This window comes from Thamnophis elegans, chromosome 1 (genome assembly GCF_009769535.1).
Source record: "Thamnophis elegans isolate rThaEle1 chromosome 1, rThaEle1.pri, whole genome shotgun sequence".
Lineage (NCBI taxonomy): Eukaryota > Metazoa > Chordata > Lepidosauria > Squamata > Colubridae > Thamnophis > Thamnophis elegans.
Window position 1 is genome coordinate 152316617 of NC_045541.1, and position 22011 is coordinate 152338627.

At 38.6% G+C, this 22011-nt stretch overlaps 1 protein-coding gene across 1 annotated transcript in view; it reads right to left on the bottom strand.

The window, feature by feature from the left end:
- Positions 1 to 22011, bottom strand: part of BRF1 (BRF1 RNA polymerase III transcription initiation factor subunit) — a 214012-nt gene that overhangs the window by 78407 nt on the left and 113594 nt on the right. Inside the window, 3 exon segments of the mRNA XM_032235340.1 lie at positions 525 to 564; positions 3845 to 3971; positions 19377 to 19470. Of these exon segments, the coding sequence (XP_032091231.1) occupies positions 525 to 564; positions 3845 to 3971; positions 19377 to 19470 (261 nt within the window).

Consider the following 22011-nt stretch of genomic DNA (forward strand, 5'->3'; position numbering starts at 1 on the left):
AGAAAGACTTTAAAAATCCTTCTAAGCAACACCTACCAGAACATGTATTATTAAGTCTGTGCACCAGGCCATATAGAATGAGCAGCACATGTGTAATTGTCTCAATTTCCCCCACCAAGTAAAGGCATAAATGCTTTTGCACTGAGATGTTATTAGCTTTGCCTTCCATTAACATGGATGGCAGAACAGTTAATCTGGCTAAAGAAAGGATTCTCCAGTGAGGCAAATACATGACATTAACTAGGTAATTAGTTGGAATGAACAATCTTCCAGATAAACTAACACCATAATAGATGACAACTGTACTCAGATTTTCCTATGATTAACATTAAACATGTTGATTCATGGCTATTAAAGGGAAATCTGATACTGGGCTAATAGTTTATAATATCTTGCAATAGATTTCTTCTAGGACAATGGATAACTGCCAAAAAGACCAAAACAAGGGATATGACACATTTCTACTGATTAGATAAGTGATCATAAAAATTTGGGGAAAAATACTGATAGAATGAATACTCTACCTTCTAATTCTTCAAGCTTTTTTGACAATTCTTTCTCAAGCTGGACAGGGAAAAGAGAAAAGAGATGTTAGAAATTTTTGTCCTAAGTATATTAGGCGGTATTATTATTATCTACTGATGTTGCTAAGCCTGTGCCTTTGGGGCTTCAGCCTTCTGAATATTTTCCTCAGCTCCAAATCTATTCCCTGGAGCCTTGAAGGTCCATTGTTGGCAATTATTTTCTCCCTTAAGTTTAATTGCCAGGCAAGCATTACTTTCCAGGAGCAAGACTACAGTTGAGGAGTTTGCCATTCATCTTCACTTGCTACATATTTTCATCAGAAAATGCTTTACAGATGTGGCAATTACCTTATGGTAAATACATTCCATACCACTCCTTTGCTCATTTTGCAAAAATCTTTTTGAATTGAGCTCCAATTCTCTATGATGGCATTATACTGTGTCCAAGTATTCAACAACATTCAACAGGATAAAGTTCAGCTAAGGTCTGACAAATATTTTAAAAAAACACTTCTATATGTCACAAGTAAAGACTAGATTTTGACTAGCTATACCCAAAGTTCTATAGAAAATATTCTGGAGGGAAATTCAATCCAGCCCCAAGATTTATTTTTTTAACAACTGTAATAATTTGTATGCAAAATTAATTATTGTTCACAAATATCTATCTCAGAAAACTGATTCAGTGACAGTCTGCATGTCTTGGCAAGCAACATTTTGGAACAACTCCAATGCAATTTGATCATAATTAATAGCAATGCTTATTTTAAACTGGACCAGTTAAAACACAGAATTTTAATGAAAGCAGAACTTGGAAGCGAGGGGGAATTGGAACTAATTATCAAGCAAATACCTTTCCAGCTGTGGCCTTTGCTAATTGGGGTAGAAGAATGAATGTGGCATACATAAGAGAAGAAATCTACATGCAGTATAACAAGCTTACATGTATCATAAGAAAAAAACCAACTATCTTAAGTCAGAATACATTTGCCACTACACTATGAGGTGAAGTATGCATTGCTTAGGAGAATTTGTGCAGCGCAAGTAAACTCCAGTAAAACCACAGTAAACAATTGTGACGGTTTTTCAGATAAGAGAGAACACTTTTGCCCAATTCAGATTAATGATTTTTAATTTCATTCAACTATGGATGATTCTCTGAGATTACTTGGACAAATCCCTGCAATTTTCTTGGCAAGATTTTCCAGAAGAGGTGTGTCACTGGCTCCTTTCCTAAAACTGAGAAAATGTAACTAGCCCAAGGTCGCCCAGTTTTGTGCCTAAGGCAAGACTAGAACTCACAGTCTCCCGGTTTGTAGACTGATGCCTTACCTAGTACACCTAGTACACTGGCTCTGCAGACAGAGTGAAGATACAGACTGATGACACTACACCTCAAATAATTGGATGGTCTCATCCAGTGGCTTCACATAGATGTTAAAAAGCAAGAAAGGACTAACTCCTGTGGAACTCCACAAATCTGGGACCAATGGGCTGACTCTCAGCCTCTACTACCACTAACTTGAATCTGTTATTGAGGAAGGAGAAAAACCACCAAGGCAGTGCCTCAACTCCTCAACCCCACAAAATGATCAACAACAGCACTATAGTCAATGGTGTAAAAAAAAAAAGCCACTGAGAGATATAAGAGGACCAGGTCCATTGCTTTCCATCTCATTTCCAGACCGGAATCCTGATTGGAAAGGAATTAGGTAAACTACTTCATCTAGGCTACACCATAGTTTTTTCCACAACTATCATTTCAATAAACTTCCCTAAAAAGGAAAAGTTGGAGACCTGATGATCTTATCCAAAAGCTCCAAGCCCAGGATATTCCTCTAAGAGGCAAAACACCACCCCTCTCTGTAACAGCCACTGCCAATTCCCCTCCCATAAAAAGGCCTCTAGCCACATTATCCCTGTTCGACCCAAGGACTCAAAATTACCTAGACCAGTGATGGGGAACCTTTTTTGGCTCACATGCCATAAAAAAGGGGGAGCACGGGGGGAGGGGTGCACGGGCATGCTGCATCCATAATGCAATGTGTGACCCCCGCAGTGCGCATGCATGCATGAGAGGCGTCCCCCCCTTTTTGCATTTTTTGCCTTTTTTGTCCTATGGAGCCTGGGGAGGGCGAAAACAGCTCCCCCCTCCCGGAGGCTTTAGGGACCTTTAAGCCTCCAGAGGGTTTAAGCCAGCCCTACGAGCAAACCTGAAGTGACTTCCAGTTTGCTCATAGGTTCCTTTTTAGTCCTCCGGAGGCTTCAGGGAAGCCTCCTGAAGGTCCCTGAAGCCTCCAGAGGGCTTAAACCGACCCTACAAGCAAACCGGAAGTCCTTTTCCGAACTTCCGGTTTGCCCGTAGGGCTGATTTTTTGTGCTCTGGAGGCTTCAGGTAAGCTCCTGAAACCTCCGGAGGGCCTCGTGGGGGGGGAGGCTCTTTTCACTCTCCCCGGGCTCCTATAAAGTCTCTGGAGCCTGGGGAGGGATAAAGTGGCTTTTAAAAATGCTGAACGTAGCTGGCCAGCGCGCACATGCGCGCTGTCTGGCTGACAGGGCAACACCTCATGTGCCCTGACAAATGGCTCCACGTGCCATCTGTGGCATTGGTTCGCCATACCTGACATAATGCAAGCCCATTAATGTGACTGAGAAATGCCTTTCTTATACATTCAGTACACTAGGGAAGAACCATTGAAATGGAATCAGATGATATATGGGTAGTGATACTGTAATAGTGGATTTTGATAAAGAATCTTGTTGCCATTGTATAAACAATATCCAGATGTAAAAGAGAAGCTTCCTCCACTATGTGGCACAGGCACAGGAGGGGAGGGAGCAACCAGCTAACTGCTTTGAATGCCATGTGTGTGCCTGTGTCTTTGTCTGTGTGCATGCACGTGTGTGTATTCACATTTGAAACAAAAGTATAAGAAATTCTTGTACTATTGTTTACTAATCAGAGCTCAGAGAGACTTGAACCTCAACTGTTCTTTTCCAGTTCTGATTGCTGCTAGAAGGATCAGACAGCTGTTTTGCAAAAGTCTCAAGTGCTTTAAGAGAAATTTTAGCCCAAAAAAATAACAAAAAGATTATATTTTTTAATGATCAAGATAAGTAGGAAAGAATATTTTTTGTTTTTCAGAATGTTTTTATTGAATTAGAATCTGATGCAATGAGCGAACTGCAGACATTACTGCATAGTTTACATGGTGTTACAGATGTGAAAGATAAAATTACAAAGATAGCATGGCAGAGCTTTATAACTCCTATTACAAAAGGAATTAAGAATTAGAGAAATGAAAAACTGAAAGATTCACCTGTTGAATCTTTATCTTTCGTTGACCAGCTGTAAATGAAGGAGGATCGCATTCCTCTTCCAGGTCAATGGTCATGAACTCATCTATTGTTAGTTGACTTGCAGGTGTATCTTCAAATTCTGTAAGTCTAAAAGCATATTAAAAATTAATGGATGACTGTCACAATATACAAGCCAAAATTTACACACAAATTTTTTTGCAACAATACTATTTACAAATTGAGATAAATCCATTTCTGTATTGTGGAGTCCTTGGTGTTCTCTGAGCTTGTTTACTTACAGACGTTTCATTTCATTCCAACAAAACTAACGTCCAATTTGCAAGATAGGCAGGCAAAATCTTCTTCCATTTGAAGTGTATATCAAAACGCATGAACAAACTGCACATTTTTTCAAAATGTAAACATCTTGTCATTAAGCCAATTTTACTTAAGAATCATTACAACCTAATTTTGATGCTGTGATGACACGAGTTTGACACCCCTGCTTTAAATCTTTTCGGAGTCTGAAGAACTCTGTTAGTATCTTTTTCAGCTAATTAATTTTATTTAAAGACATAAGCGCCACACTTCACTTCATCATATCCATAGAGTGGCTAGGCTGATATGGGATTTAAATTTGGATAAGGTGGGGAAGAGAAGGACTCTTGCTTATGCCGATGCAGTTTACATTCAAGACAAATTATAAGACCCCTATCATCTAACTATAATATGTTAAAAACTCACTATGTTAATTAAGACTTTCTGAGATTTCCTGAAACTGATATATAGGAATCCAGAAATCTCTTACTTAATGCTGCTGTTTCAAAACAATCACAGAGATCTGCCATTGGAAAACCTCAGAGGCTGAAATGTTTGTTCTTTCTAGGAGAATTTAATCATTAGCTTATCAATATTAAACCAACATAAGCATTACTTTAAAAATATGTATCTATGTTGAGATTCAAGGTTCATTTTTATAACACTAATTATTCTGCATAAACAGGGGCATTTCTTATTGTTCTCTTCAATATGTTTCATTTGGGTAATGTATTTTAAAATGTTGTTACCTACTAAAGTAAATATTTTCCTGGGAATAATAATCCCCATGTATTTAATAGCTTCCGGGAATAGTACCTTTTTTCCATGCAACCACTGGAATCTTCCTACCAATTGGTATAATATAGGTTTTAAATTATGAAAATATATAGCCTTCTATACCATAGTAATACTTATATAGCTGTTTTGTTAACACATGCAAACACATATATTTACACACACACATAATATTAAAAACTAGTGTTTTATTAAGAAATGTTAATTATAATTTTAATGATGTTAATTATTGTGTGTGTCACTTTTTGGTTTATTTAAAAGAAGAGAGTAAAGTTAAAATATAGAAATATAGGTTATAAAGACATTAATAAAAATGATTCAAAGGGGAAGAGGATTAGAGGGAAAGAGAAGAGGATTAGATGTCTTGGAATGTAATAAAATTGCCTCCAAGTAGATATGTATTTAACAGAAATTTTAGCATGGCAATAAGGCGTATGACTTATTAGCAAATAAATTAAAAAAGAAAGCTTCACAGATTAAAATAACTCAGTTAAAGCATATTCAGAGAGAAATGTTAAAATAAATAAATAAATATATATATAAAGTATACAGCTTTATGCTAACTGTATTCATCAGAGCATGTACATTTAAATAAAATAAATGATTTTCTACACTCAATTACAGTCACTGCTAGCTAAGCAGCTCATAGAACATATTGCAACCAACTATCTTCCAAAGAAATATAACAATTAAATAAATTGGTATTACTTTAACTGTTTATCAAAATATTTCAAAAATAATTGCCCTCTGTTTTCATTCTTTTGTTTGCCTCAGCACTACAGGATAATCACATTTCTGATTTAAGTTATCAAGTGGTTAGTTATGACACCAAACACTAACAGAGAGCTGAATCCTATCAACCAACTACATTTTGAATAAAGTCAAAATACTTTTATAATTTATTTGGTCAAAAGATCAAGCAGATTAACTACTGATTATATAAATTTGGATCAAGATAGATTTCCTAAAGGTGGATCAATAGCAGAGTCTATTGGAATTTTAAATTGTATTTTAGTGAGAAATGCACCAAAAATGCACTAGTCATTTTAACCTTAAATATTAAAAGCCTTTGACCAACTATAATGGCCCTATCAATTTCAACTGGTATATAAGTATCAAATGGGAAAAAATAATTTCATTTAATAGTTACATAATAAAATATCTTTTTGGATTTACATAATTTTTTGTAATTCAGATTTTTTGTAATTAACAATAAGAGAGCTATAAGAGCTGTCCAGTTTCACCATAATTGTTCATTTAGATATTCAACTCATAACTCCTAAATTACATTTTGTAATATAAAATTATATTCTGTGATCTCAATATGAAATTGAATTCAAGGATGGTTGATCCCCATTTATGAAAGAAGAGCATCTCTTTATAGGACATGAAAGAATACATGTTCTGCATCTACCAGGTTTTTTTTATTAAAAAGGCAGAAGTCCTTACCATGCAAACTCATGATTTGCACTGAAGATCATAATAAATATTCACTGTTACATGCCATGAAAGAAATTCTTGTAAACCCACTTCCTCATTTCTTATTTATACATCAAGGCTAGTCATTGGGCAAAAAAAAATGATGCAAAAGAATCAGATGAAATATAACGACTTTGTGACTCTAAAAAGCAAATGTGATGTGGACTATTGCCTAAAAGGAATGAGCATGAAAATGAAAATACTGAGTATTGCCTGAAATATTTATTATCAATGTAACAAACTGTTTGTTAAAAGGAAAGGAATTACTGAAGGAAATTGGAAAATAGCACTTATTCCATAGAAAGAGACTGTTGCTCACGTCTTACTGGAAAAAAAATTAAGAGGGTACTACAGTAAATAGGATCATTGTCCATTAACTGGCCAAAAGTGTACGATTCACCCAATGATACAATTTAAAATCATTTTACATATTTCAAGACACTACTTAATTTAGCAAAATAACTTTGATCTGTACCCAATGAAATTCATAGCCAGATACCAAATAAAGCCAAGTTATTTCCATTCATAACCAACATTCTTTTCTTTTTGGTAACAGCCCAAATTCCAAAGTCAGCCATCTGCTTGACAGCTGATTCAAGATCTATCCTAACTGACACATATCTACTAACCACAAATATTGTATGATTTTTTTTCTCCCAGATATATAATATAACCTTATCTTGTTTGCTCTGCTTAATACAAAGCTCATGATAAATTTCAAAACTTGACACACTACACAATAGAAAACTGAACAGCACTCCTTTCCACCCTTGAAAGCATCTTTTGTTATTTTGTACAGTGCTTGCTAGGATATGTAATTTACATGAACTCATTTACCTCTTCACAGGCCTAAAGCTGAAGCAATTGTCATTTTATATAAATGCATTATGCATTCTCCAGTGACTACCAATGCAGGCTAAGAATGTGTATAGCTTATAAAGTAATAATAGAGGTTGAAAATGCCTTCAGTTCTTGGCTATAAGCTCATGCAACAGCACATGCCTTTTATTCAATGTACCCACCCTTACATACTATGCTGAGAAAATATTCATGGCTTGTGCTGAGAGGATTGGGAAGTAGAAATAACCACACTGTTACCTCCTAAGCAGTATTTCAGAAACATAGTGACACTAATAGAATACAGGCATGAAGGAGTACTCTACATTCCAAACCAGAATGTTTTTGAGTGTCATCTTCCTCTCCTTATCTACAATTGAGAGTTCATGCTGTCCTCCTGCTCCAAGCCCCCAAACTATGGATGGGAACCTTTGCCATGTAGTAAAAATTAGGGAACCCTACACGGACTCTACTCATTCAGCCTGAGTCACTGGTCTCCCGTAAAAAGGACACAAGATAGAAATTTCCTTATCAAGCTGAGAGTTTGGCTGGTTAGGCACAGTACAGTACAGGAAGCTCTTGACTTATGACCATTTGTTTTACCATGGTCTATAATTACAATGGCCTTGGAAAGGGTAATTCATGGTCTGTAAAGCATTTACGGCCATCGCAAAACACTGTACCACCACTCCTGTGGTAATGTAATTGCAATCTGGGTGCTTGGCAACCTGATCCCACTTATGACCGGTTGCCAAGCACTCCATAATGATGTGATCACCATTGGCAATCTTTACTACTGTCTTTCAGCCTCTTTCTGCCATCCCTCAGAGACAAGAGGGACCTGAAATCCAATCAGAGAGCAGAGAGGCAGCGCAGATAAGATAAGGAAAATGGAGTGCCTCAGACAGGTGTGGGACACCCTGGGAGATCTGGTGCAGGCAGCACCCAAGAGTCTCTATGTTCAGGGACTAAAAATCCTACTTGGATTTCAAAGGGGGGAGGGAGATTTTCAGTTTCTGAGTAGAGAGGCAACACAATAAGGAAACAAGCACACAGAAGAATGGGGAAGCCCCGGGAAGTCCAGCATTGGCCACATATGTGTGTCTCTCCACTCAGAACCTGAAAATCTTACATGGATTTCAGCAGGGAAGATTTTCAGCTCCTGAGCCTCCTAGTGCCTCTCTCCCCAGTCATCACACATTCCTTAGCTGGTATTATGTCCAGTTTACAACTTACAAAATTATTTAACAATTGCAACCAGGAATACCAGGATTGCCGTCATTAAGTAAAGTACTCACATGGGCATTTTTGTTCAACAACCGGTCAAAAGTCGAGGACCCATGCATGTCTCTAGTCTACAGTTTATGATTTATAGTTCCTGGCTCTCATCTCACAACTGCCTTTATCACAACTCTGCCATTGGTCAAAAGTGGATTCCCATAGCTCTCATTTTCTTTATATACTTAAACTTTTTTGACTCCATGTCACACTAAATTTCTGAGAGAGATTTACCATAGAGACACTATTTAAAATATGAACCCCTTTTTGTGGCTCTTGAAGCCTCTTATGGTAAAGAATACACAAAAGTGACAACACTTTCCTGACATGCTGAGATGGGAAACACATGAAAATTAAAATGCAAGCCCTAAAATAGGCCTATCACAATTTTAAAAACTGCAGGGAGTTTCTAGAACATTTGCCAAAACCTAATACACCCACATGTGTGATGGGAGACCATGTGCCCACAGACTTCTCCAATGACTGCCCACGCTTGATTTAACTATATTATTTAAAGGTAAACTATATGCTGAATGGAAATCAAGGGTCATTATTCAAAGTAAATGCCCCCCCTCTTATCAGCACTTGTACTTTTGGGGGGTTAAAAACAAGAGATGGGTTTTTTGTGTGTGATCTATGAATGGCAACTCCTAAGCTCTGTAATAATTAGGAATTACTATCCTTTCCCTTATTGAGATAGAACGCTTAAACTGTTTGCAGAAGGCACATATTTTTACTAAACTGAGATTTACTAATCTCACAGGAGCTAACAGTTTGATTCACATGCAAGAGACCTGTCAATATTTTGTTACTTTTGATTCTCATTGTGGGAGGTGTAAATTTATTCCTATCATTTCTGTGTTGATTCATTTGACCATGTTGGATAACGGCAAGTCTGAGTCGAATACCCAGCAGTCTTTCTTATCAATCATCTCCCATCTTCTTATCAAACCATAAATTTTCTATTTTTCCTTAGGAACCACCCTTTCACAATCTAGTCCAGAATGTAAGGGCAACTTGTTCTTGTTCCTCCTTTCCTTCCAAACAAAAGGAACATAGTTCCTTATGTTATTTAATAAAGAAGCATTAGAGTATAGATAACATCCTCAAAGGTCTTCAATGCCCAACAGAAGTTCAGATTGGCCACAAAAAAAAATGGAACTTACAAATCGCCTGGTGCGCCAGTTGCGACCCTACCTGAATCGGGAGGCTCTCACAATAGTCACTCGGGCCCTTGTGACCTCTAGGCTGGAATACTGCAATGTGCTCTACATGGGGCTGCCCTTGAAGAGCATCCGGCGACTTCAGCTAGTCCAGAACGCGGCCGCGCGAGTGATCGTGGGTGCACCTCGGTTCACCCACATAACACCTATCCTCCGCGAGCTGCGCTGGCTACCTGTCGATCTCCGGGTGCGCTTCAAGGTGCTGCTAGTCACCCATAAAGCCCTCCATGGTAGTGGATCTGCGTACTTGAGAGACCGCCTTCTGCCAATTACCTCCCTGCGACCAATTAGATCTCATAGATTGGGCCTCCTCCGAATCCCATCTGCCAGCCAGTGCCGGCTGGCAACCACAAGGAGGAGGGCCTTTTCGGTAGTAGCTCCGACCCTTTGGAACGAACTCCCCGTGGAGATTCGTACCCTCACCACCGTCCAGGCCTTCCGCATAGCCCTTAAGACCTGGCTAGCCCGTCAGGCCTGGGGACAAAGATAATCGCCCCTCCCGAATGATGAATGAATGTTGCTTATTATTTTACTCTATGTTTGTTTACGTCACTGTTTGTATTACCCTCCCCTGATCCTATGTAAGCCGCCCTGAGTCCCCTCAGGGAAAAGGGCGGCCTATAAATGTTAATAAACCCTAAACCCTAAACCCCCAAGCTTGCACAGTGCCAGGTCAGTGGGCATGCTTGTCTTTGTTTGAACTTCAATCTTGCAGAACAATTAGGCTGAAGATTTATCACATAAATCTAGAGTATTTCTTACCCCCTTCATTCTATACCCCAAAAATGTTCTTTTTCTCTGACACCCATGAGGGACAAAAGAAATTCTTTCTCTAATTCAGTACTCCTACATAGTACAGCAAAATCCATGTATGTGGGCTCCTAAAGATAACCTTCAGGAACACCTTTGTCCATCTTTCCTTAAGGAAACAGATATTGTGATTCTGGCATGACAGCCAGTCATCTAGAGACTTAAAATGACCAATGCTTTTTTCTGTGACTTGCCCAGTTGTGACAATGCCCAGTTGTGACTTTGACCATCTGAACTGTTACATCCCCTTTCCTCCACATAGGAAGCTTGGGATATGGTTTCTTTGGACATTCTAATTGACTTATCAAATGTTACAAAACTGGATACCCTGTTGGAGATACGTAATCTCTTGTCTCAAAAAGAAAATTTTATTTCCTGTTGTCACCTCCCTTCTGCCTCAACTGATCATTCAGCAAGCTTTCCAAAACCCATCATCTCATTTCTGAGCAGCCCCCCCCCCCCCCCCAATTCATGGCATCTTTTTGGAAACTCTAGAAAACTCCAGCTACTCTTGCCCATCATCAATAATCAAGGAGAAAATCAGAGCTCAAATACTTCATAAAGCAAAACCTTCACTGCCATGTAAAGCACCAATCAGACAAATGACCTCACTTTTTATTTGTAGTCGAGTTTGCTAATCACAACTCAGTTCATGCCTCCACTAAGATTTTAACAGTTCAGGATGCCTAGAGTTATCACCTACTTTTATTTGCTGAACATTTCTTTGCCTTCTTTCATTCCAGGATCTTCAAGCCACCTAGGATCAACTGGATTGCACCCAGGTTTCCTACAAGCATCTCTGTCAAAAAAAAAAAAACACCCACCCTCCACTGTTGCTAAAAATCACATCTGGCTTTCTTTCTTCCCTCTACAGAACCATTTAAAAAGTCGAATGACAAGCTTATTAATCCATTTCCTGTAACTGGGTAGATCAATTCTGCAGCTTCCAGTCACAACTGAAACATGCATTTTTCCCTCATTCCCTAGAAAGGGTTTGCTAGCAATCATTCCTTCGAAAGAATTCCAGGGTGATAACTATTGTGGGTTGCCTGACTGGCCCGGCAATCGGGTGTTGGCATTCACCAGCATTTGTGACTCCAAGGGGGATGCAGAAAGACTTATTTGCACAAGTAATGATGGAGACTACTCCAATCCAAGAGAAGAGGAAGAGTTCTAGAGTGAGAGGAGCTCCTGTTGACAAATAGTAAAGATAAAAATATCACTCTTTCCTTCTATCCAAACTCAGTGGAAGGCAGGAGAGATCCCAAACTAGACAGATCTCTCCAGCTGAAGAGGAAATGGGAATTTTCCTTTCTATTATCCAGTCAGGATTGCTCTGAGAAAGAGATTTTAACAGCTCCATCAAAGAAATGAATTGAATTGAATTGAATTGAATATTTCTATGCCGCCCTTTTCCCAGAAGGGACTCAGGGCGGCTCACAACCCAAGTCAGGGGGGGATAGGGGATACAAATAGGGGAAAAAAGACATGGACAAACAAACCACAATTTAAAAACAATTCAACAGCCACACCATTCGAGCGGGGACAGGAACTCATCAGCCCCAGGCCTGTCAAACAGCCAGGTTTTAAGGGCTTTGCGGAAAGCCTGGAGGGTGGTGAGGGTCCGAATCTCCACGGGGAGCTCGTTCCAGAGGGCCGGAGCAGCCACAGAGAAGGCCCTCCTCCGGGTGGTCGCCAGTCGGCATTGGCCAGTGGATGGAATTCGGAGGAGGCCTAATCTGTGGGATCTAATCGGTCTGTTGGAGGTAATTGGCAGCAGGCGGTCTCTCAAGTACCCAGGTCCAATACCATGAAGGGCTTTATAAGTGACAACTAGCACCTTGAAGCGTATCCGAAGACCAATAGGCAGCCAGTGCAGCTCGCGGAGGATAGGTGTAACGTGGGTGTACCGAGGTGCACCCACAATTGCTCGCGCGGCTGTATTCTGGACAAGCTGAAGTCTCCGAATGCTCTTCAAGGGCTGCCCCATGTAGAGCACATTGCAATAGTCCAGTCTTGAGGTCACAAGGGCACGAGTGACTGTTGCGAGAGCCTCCCGGTTCAGGTAGGGACGCAACTGGTGCACCAGGCGAACCTGGGCAAATGCCCCCCTGGTCACAGCCGACAAGTGGTGTTCAAAAGTCAGCTGTGGGTCCAGAAGGACTCCCAAATTGCGAACCCTGTCTGAGGGGCGTACTGTTTGACCCCCCCAGCCTGAGAGATGGAAAACTTGGCCAATTAGTGGGAGGGAAACACACCAGCCACTCGGTCTTATCCGGATTGAGTGCAAGCTTGTTAACCCCCATCCAGACCCTAACAGCCTCGAGGCACTGACACATCACGTCAACCGCTTCACTGAGTTGGCACGAGGTGGACAGATACAGCTGTGTATCGTCCGCATACTGATGGTATTTTATCCCGTGCCGTTGAATGATCTCACCCAGCGGCTTCATGTAGATATTAAACAGGAGGGGGGACAGGATCGAACCCTGCGGCACCCCATAATTCAGGGGCCTAGGGGTCGATCTCTGCCCTCCGACCAACACCGACTGCAACCTGTCCGAGAGGTAAGAGGAGAACCACCGTAGAACGGTGCCTCCCACCCCCACCTCCCGCAGTCGGAGATGGAAAAAGGAAAAAAAAACACCTTCTAGTCATCAAAAATCAGACAGACAGAAGGAAAGAAGAGCTGACACCGCCAGATTTAAAGAGAAACAAAAAGAAACAGATATGGAAATGGTGTAAGGAATGAAGCTGTTAGCACAGGAACCAAGAGTTCCTTAGCTACTGAGAATGTAATACTGTTATATTGTATGATGTTATGTTGTTTTGTGACGTTATGTTTTATGTTATGTTTTATTATGTTACATGTTATGTTATGTTTTATGTTGTATGATGTTATGTTAAACATATATCAGATGCTTCACAATGCCAGGAAAGGAACAGCCAATAATCTATTGATTAACTTGTGCGAATGCACGTGCACACAAACCTTGATGCTAGTCAAAGTAGGAAGATAGGGAGATCAGGTTGTGGTTTCATTCTTGTCTGAAAGTAAGAAACTAAAATATTTGTATCAGTTTTCTGCGGAGGAAGCCAATTTCGCAATGAAAAGTCAGTATCTAGAAATTTCTTGTATGCCTATAAAAAAAGCCCAATACATAGGAAGCTGCTGTTTATGAAGAAAAACCACTGATCCAACTAAAAGAGTATTGGTTCTAACAGGAAGCCTTCCATGCCTTAGATAGAGATGCCAATTAATGAATGTGGAGATTCTGAATTTAAAGTATATGATGATTATGAGTTCCTCTGTGGCATTCTATGCTGAGAAAAACAAATGAGAAGTCTATGCAGAATTTTTCCCAGATAAAATGTCAGGTAACTTGTCAGAGGCCCTCATATCCATAAAAAGATTCTTGCACAATTTAAGAGAGTTACATGAAACAAGTACTTATTAATTCAACTAACTGCTACCTAATGACATTTTAAGAATCCAAATGCTTCAAGAAAAAAATATTGAGCTCAGGGAAGCTTAGTGAAAAAGATTTGTTTTGAATGTGCCCTTGATAAATGCAATATAATGTGAGATTATTTGAGAAACATCAATCATGTTTTACGAATCTGTGATAAATACAGCTATAATTATAGATCCTGGAAAATAATTCAGCTGTCACATTTACCTTGTCAAAGTAAATAACACTGTCAATTTAGTTGACGTGCATGACCTGAGTAAACATTTCAAAGCACAAATTTTGTACTCACGCTCCTTCATTTTAAACAACTGCTCAACTGAATGTGCTTCTTTTACAATTCAGTGCATTTGCTATCACCCAAATAAAATGAAAACTGTATACCAATAATCCTTCTGAATCATTTAGAAACCGCAAAATATCTTACTAGCTATAAGCTTTATTACTGCCTTAAATCAGCAGGTTTTAAGCTTAAATAAATTATAATGGTGGTTTTCAAAAAGAGTTTTTACTATGCCTTAGCTTACTCTGAGGCTTATAAATTCATAGAGGATAAGTCCACAAATCAGTAGGTTGATCAACTAAAAACCATTCAATTAGAATGACAACCCTTTCAGTCTATTGATGGCTGTAAGTCAAAAGTCCAGAAGCACCATGCTTCTAGTCAAGAATAATATAAACAAGTGGGGAATAGTTATTGTCTTGATTCTGAGTTTTCAAAAGATATCTGGTCAGCTACTGGGAGAAGTAGGATGCAGAATTAGCTGGATCCAGGTCTCCTAAAACATCAAAGCCTCTCCAGAATAGTTCAGTTTTTAATAACCCAAAAACTAGAAGCATGGGGGCAGATCATATTTTCAGAAGAGGTTGTTCTCTAATGCAGATGCACCAATTGAAAAGTATTGATGGTTTTCCATCTTCACAAGCTGATGATGCAATTTCTCCTAGGATATATGAATCAGGTGCAAGACAATACTACCTCACATCAAAACCATAAATAACCTTTATAGGCTAAAACATATACTTTAATTTTATTTGGAAATTAAAGACGTCTATGCTGGACTTAGAACATACTGTATATTATGTGTAGACCAGTCAATACTTTGGCTGTTGCATTCTGAACCAATTGTTTCATGTCATCTTTAAAGGATGTCAAATATACAGGTAATCCTTGGCTTATCATTTAACAACCATTCAGAGTAATTTTAAAAAGGTGATTTTTGACCTGTTGCTCCCCCCCATTCAACCACCCTTGTCACACAACTGCATTTTGGGCACTTAGAAAGCAGGTCGCATTTACAACTGCTTGCAGTGTCTTGTGATCACAAGACTGAAATTTGTGACATGTTCTGCTGGTTTCTAGCTCCAAAAAATTCCTATTTGGGGATTTGGACTTACAACCACAAGATTTGTTTAACTGCACTGTAAACATACTGTATATACTCGAGTATAAGCCTAGTTTTTCAGCCCACTTTTTGGGCTGAAAAAAGCCGCCTCGGCTTATACTCGAGTCAGTGAAAAATTTGCCCGAAATGGAGGAGAAAAAGGGGCGGGGCCATGCCGCTGGGTGACACTCGTGAATGGCCCAGTGCCCCTGTGAGTTTCCCCTCCCTCTGTGTCAGTTTGCCGCGCAGCGCGCACCGCACCATCCCCCCTCCTCACGTTCTAATGTAATGCAGGGCTGTCTTACGATTCCCCTTCCTCCCCCTCCTGCCGCTCTGCAACGATGTCCCACCTCCTCCTTGTTATGGCAAGCAGCCACATAGCGATGTCCCACCTCCTCTGGTACAGTGATCCAATGATAGGAATCACTGTGCCGTGTGTCATAGGAGGCGGGACATCGCTCCCGCGGCTGCACGGGACATCATCATCACAGCGGGACATCAGCATCATGAGGTGAGTGAAGTATTTCATTGAATACACCGCTAGTTTACTGTTTTTCTTTGAAATAAATATTCAAAAACATTATTGGTATCTATTTTTATTTTTGAAATTTACCGGTAGCTGCTGCATTTCCCACCCTAGGCTTATACTCGAGTCAATAACTTTTCCAGTTTTTTGTGGTAAAATTAGGTGCCTCGGCTTATATTCGGGTCGGCCTATACTCGAGTATATACGGTATTCCTTCACTTCCCTTCATGTATGAATCAATTCAACCCACAGATCAGATCACTTGGATTTCATATTTTCCCATCCTTTTCCTTTCTCTTGGTTTCACAGGTGCATACATTTTTTTTATTTCCTTTGATCGTTCATATGCTTTTTCACATATTCCTCTTACATTCAAAGTCGCAATCTTCCATATGCATATATTGTGGTCATCACCAGATGGACTCAAGATATAGAGCTTTGCTTGCCATCATGATTTTGGTCAATTGAGACTTTCACATAAAATTATTTTAATATAATATAAAAAGTATAAGGGTAGCTGAGTCACATGCAGCATTCTTTGCCAATAATAATGACAACATCACCCAATTATGTCACATTTTGGCTGATATGAAAGAAAAAAAAACCCTAATGTCAAGTTTTATTCCAAGCATGTCAATTACTCTAGGCAAGGTAGGATCTCAAATCCAGAGACTACCTAAAGTCAACTTCCAACTGCCTGCATCCCATCAATGATATACTTTAAGAATGCAAATCATTGTATATCATTTTACAGCAAGACAAAGATATAAATCCAAAATCCAATTTACATCAATTTATATATCAAAAAAGACTGCTCAATGGTGTGCTATGAAGAACAGGTTTAAATGAAATTATTTGATCCACATCCCTCTTTAGTTGGCAGGAGTTATATGATAAAAGAGAATATAAGAAGGTGCCTTAGCTATACTGGATAAAAATTATAGGCAAATTCCCTACAACCTTTGCCTATGTCTTCATTGCATGGGATATTAAAGGTGATATCCCTCATTATTTGCTCATCATGCCTCTTTAGCAGCCACTATGAAATATTTAGCTCCAATATCAAAAAAGGAAATGGGCTTGACCAACCCCCTAGAAAGTTTGTTTCCTAAGAATAGGATGACCTTCACAGCTGTGAGTCTTTATTTGAGCAGCTGCTCAAAGCCATGTCAACTTTTGATTCATGTAAGTAATGAGGGTTATATTTTGCAGATTTGTTTACTTCAGAAAGTTTGTGATCCTTTTGCCATGTTTATTATAGGCTTTTTTATTCTCTCCTACATAGTTTATTTATACAAACTATGTTTGAGGTCTTATTTGTTATTTTTAATGTGTTTTTTAACTCAGTGATTTTTCCATTGTTTGAGGCTATGACCTATGGTTGTAATAGTAAAAAATACTATCAAAAATAATATTGGAATATATTGATGAATAGCAATCATTCGCCTAAACAGTTTCTATTAATTTCAGTGATTTCAGGCAAAATTTAAATGTTACTTTGTAAACATAGTAATTCAAAGTGATATGTTTATACTGGAATTATTTACTTTCTAGTAAGCAAGAAAACAGAATGTTTTCTGTTAGAATGGAACTTAGGGCTCCCTGTAAATGCAAATTATTAAAGAGTAAAAATGGTGTTACAAAATAATTGTGCTGACAAGAATAACATTTTGTATATAAAATAATAAGAATACCCTAACGTAACTATCTTGGAATCCTAAATATGGCACATCAAAAAGGAATTTTTTAGTCACAGAATACTTGTATTACACAAACCTAAATTATATTATTCAGAAAGTTGATATATTTGCATAAGCTGTGCTCTTGAAATTAAACAGTGCTGGGGCTTAATAGAAACCTTTTATCCTCAGCAAACTGAATAGAGAATCAGCTTTCATTCTATCTAGCTGCAAAAAGTAAATATGTCTTATGGATTTTATTTAAACAGTCCACAACACTAAAGTCTAAATTTCCCATTTTTTAATGTTCAATTTATTATGTTAAATAATTAAAACTTAAATTAAAAATAAAATACGATAAAACAATTAGATCTTTACATCCCTGTAGAAACCATGACATTTGAACAGCTGTCATAACCACTAGTACTTTGCAAAAATTTTGCATGAAGCTCCCTTTCCCAAAGGATTTCATTCCCCATTTATTTCAAAATAAGCAGACACTTTATACATAGAAAAAGATACATTTCCAGAAGTAATTTATGGGGAAGCCTGCAGGTTCAGGTGCATCATTTATATGTAGGCTTTGGTTAGGAGCAACTGAATTAATATATTTTTCTTAAGATGTGATCTTTTGCAGATCCCATAAGCATTCATAACAAGACTAAAGAAATACATCATTACTGAGCTTTGGGCCAACATAAACCCATAAAATTGGATTTACCAAGCTTCTGCTCTGTATTTTAATTACAGCTATGACTGGGAAGAAGTATCTTTTAACAGGAAAAGAAACAGCCTATCTATAACAGACCAGAATGTTATGTCCTAAGGATTGCAAGATTTAGACATAGAAGGAAACATGGATGACTCACATCAGTTCCACAAATCAATTGCTTGCAGGTGGCTAGTTCTAATATAAATGTTTATGTTTAACTGTCAGTTCAACGCTATCTCCTCAATGAAATTTCAGCTTCTAAAGTCCAACTGCTCCTCCAATTGCCAAAATATGAGACAGAAGAACTGCCATCAATATACGGTCAATATTTGGATTAAATTCCAGTTAGACTCTCATGTGCAGTATTTATCACATTCCATTATGATATTCTATGTAACACTCTGACAAAAATTATGTAAAAATGAAATTCTATGTAAATCTGCTCTACTTTATTTATTTATTTGTTTGTTTGTTTGTTTCATTCAGATGCCGCCCAACTCCAAATTGATTCTAAGCAGGTGAATAGGATAAAACAATATAAAATTAAAATGTACACAAAACTACAATGTATGTACTAAGCAGATGGCAAATCCAGTCAACACATAAAACAGATATCATATCACCTGGTGGAAGCTCCAGCCAGCGTACCCAAAGCCGAAGAAAGAGTCTTCAAGAGCAGGGGCTTCCAACCTTGGCAACTTTAAGACTTGTGGACTTCAACTCCCAGAGTTCCTCAGCCAGCAAAGCCTGGGAGTTGCAGTCCACAAGTCTTAAAGTTGCCAAGGTTGGAGACCCCTGTTCTAGAGGGCCATCCTGGTAGGAAGCATCCAGATTCCCAGGAGCAGTGGCAGATATTGTGACAGAGGAAGTACACTTCCTTTGCCCCAAATAACACAATTTAACCAAAAAATGGGGTTCTGTTTATAAAAGATGTCTTTCCAGAAAAGGTAAAACAGATTTATTTTCCACGCAAAAATTATAAATTTCAGAAATGCTCTAATCTCAAGTAAAATATAAAGCAAATTACAAACTTGACTCACCTTTTCCTTAATGTTGATTCACCAACTTTAACCACCCTGATTACTTCTTTAACAGTGCGCCGAAAATCATGCATTCTTGCTGCAACAAGAAGAGCTAGAACATAAAAAGAGAGTGACATCAAAAAGGCACCGGGGTACAGGGTAGCAAAGAAATACATTAAATTATATAAGTGGCATTGGAAATTCTATTTCTTATATTAATTTTAAAATACCGATGGGCTGCAGAAAGATTAAACTGGATTTTTATTTTAAAAAAATACTTTGCATGCAGAAATATTACATCAGTCCAAACAAATTTTGGAAAAAGTAGAATGGCATAATATTTAGCCTCAAAAATTATTTCACCTACGTAGGTAAACCACCTCCTTGCACACATACACATGTATCCATACACACACAATTAGGGGGAACTGTCCTAACACCACAATAATGCATGCATTTGCTTTTACCCACATTATTTCAAAACTTGTAAATATATTCCATTTTTACCATGTTGTATTTACTTAGTAAAATTATATCAAAAAATAATAATTGCATAACATCATTCAGTGCTTTCAGCATTTCAGTTCAAGGTTCAGAGCTCCTCAACAGTGTTTTTATGCTAAAGTTGGGAGAAATTGTATGTCTTAATGTATATTTTCCACAACACAGAAAAGCTCATAAGAGCCATGGTAGTTCAGTGGTTAGAACGCAGTATTGCAGGCTAACTTTGCGTTCCACTGCCAGAAGTTTGATTCTGACTGGCTCAAAGTTGACCCAGCCTTTCATCCAAGGTCCATGGGGGGCCAGATTGTTGGGGGCAATATGCTGACTCTGTAAACTGCTAAGAGAAGGCTGTAAAGCACTACTGTAGGAAGTGGTATTTAAGTCTACATTCTCTTGCTATTGCTATATCCCAACAATTCTGTTCAGGAAGGTACAGGAAGAAAGCCACAATTGAAATATTAATTAGTGGCTGCCAACTAAAAAATATTTTTCTTGGGAAGAAATAAAAAAAGGAAAAGAAATGGCTGGTCATCCTTTTCTCTAACTCAAATCATTAATAGTTTAATTAAATACTGTGTTCTTCACTTTAAAAATTCAGAAGCCTAAATATATTATTTATTTAACGTACAATTTTAAAGTAGTTTTATTCCCCCTGCCCTACTTTTTTTAGCAGGTTGAGTTAGTCCTTGACTTATTACCACTATTAGGACTGAAATTGCCAAATCAGCACGGTTGTATCATGTGTCTTAGGGAAGCAATCCTAGTACTCACAGATCCATGGATCTACCTAATCTAAACCGTTCTTCTCAGCCCCAAGCCTCAAAAGGGAAGGGACTAACTCAAAATCTCCCCCCATATCTGGTCTTTGACCATCCTGTACCCTTATCTTACTTACTATCTCTCGTGTAATGGTCTTTACAGAGACATGGCTTGTCCCTACTATTCCAGGAGTGGCTATTGAATTACAAGGACGCTCAGTATATCGAGCAGATAGAACCATTGCCTCCGGGAAGAGCAGAGGAGGGGGGGCTTTGTGTTTACATAAATAACAACTGGAGCACAAATGTTAAAACAATGGATACTCACTGCTCTCCTGAACTGGAGTAGTTTTACCTCGTGAGTTTAATATTGTAATAATAACTGCAGTATACATACCTCCTGATGCTAATATGACTACAGCCATGAGTCAGCTCTTAACTGCTATTAGCAAACAGCAACAGGCCTACTCAGATGGAGTGCTGGTTGTTGCAGGCGATTTCAATCAAGCTAAATTAAAGACTGTCCTCCCTAACTTCTATCAGTACGTAGACTGTCCCACCAGAGGGGAAAATAACTTGGATCAGGTATATAGTAACATCATGCATGGATACAGGGCTATGCCGCACCTGTGACAGTCAGATCATATATCTTTGTTCTTGATCCCATCATACAGACCTCTTGTCAACAGAATTAGACCATCGATTAGAGAAATACAAGTGTGGCCAGAGGGTGCATTGGAGCAACTTCAAGATTGCTTTAGGAGCACTGATTGGGCATTGTTTGAGGAAGACAATATTGATACTTACACTTCAACAGTACTGTTTTATATCAAAAGCTGCATTGATGTTGTTACTACCACCAGACAAGTACAGGTGTTCTCTAACAATAAGCCCTGGATAAATAAAGACATGTGTCTTTTTTTAAGAGCTAGGAATGCTGCTTTCCACTCTGGTGATGTGCTACAGTATAAAGAGGCGAGAGCTAAATTGAAAAAGGGCATCAGGGATGCTAAAGCTACGTTCAGTCGGGGGATTGAACATCTTTTTGAGGACTCGGACTCTCGTCGGGTATGGCAAGGTCTGGAGAACAATAAAAATAGTTTGTCTAGCAGTAATGTCTCTTTCGCGAAACAGCTAAATCAATTTTTCAGCCATTTTGAGGTGGAAACAGGAACGACCATTATTCCAGCATCTACCACTGATAGTACACTACTAATACCTACCATCGATAGAAACCACTTCTAATGCAGATCTCTGATGTGAGACACGCTTTCCAGAATGTCAACATCCGGAAGGCAACTGGGCCTGATGGAATCATGGGATGAGTTGTTAGGGACTGCGCTGCAGAGTTAGCTGGTGTGTTCACGAATATTTTCAATCTATCCCTGTTG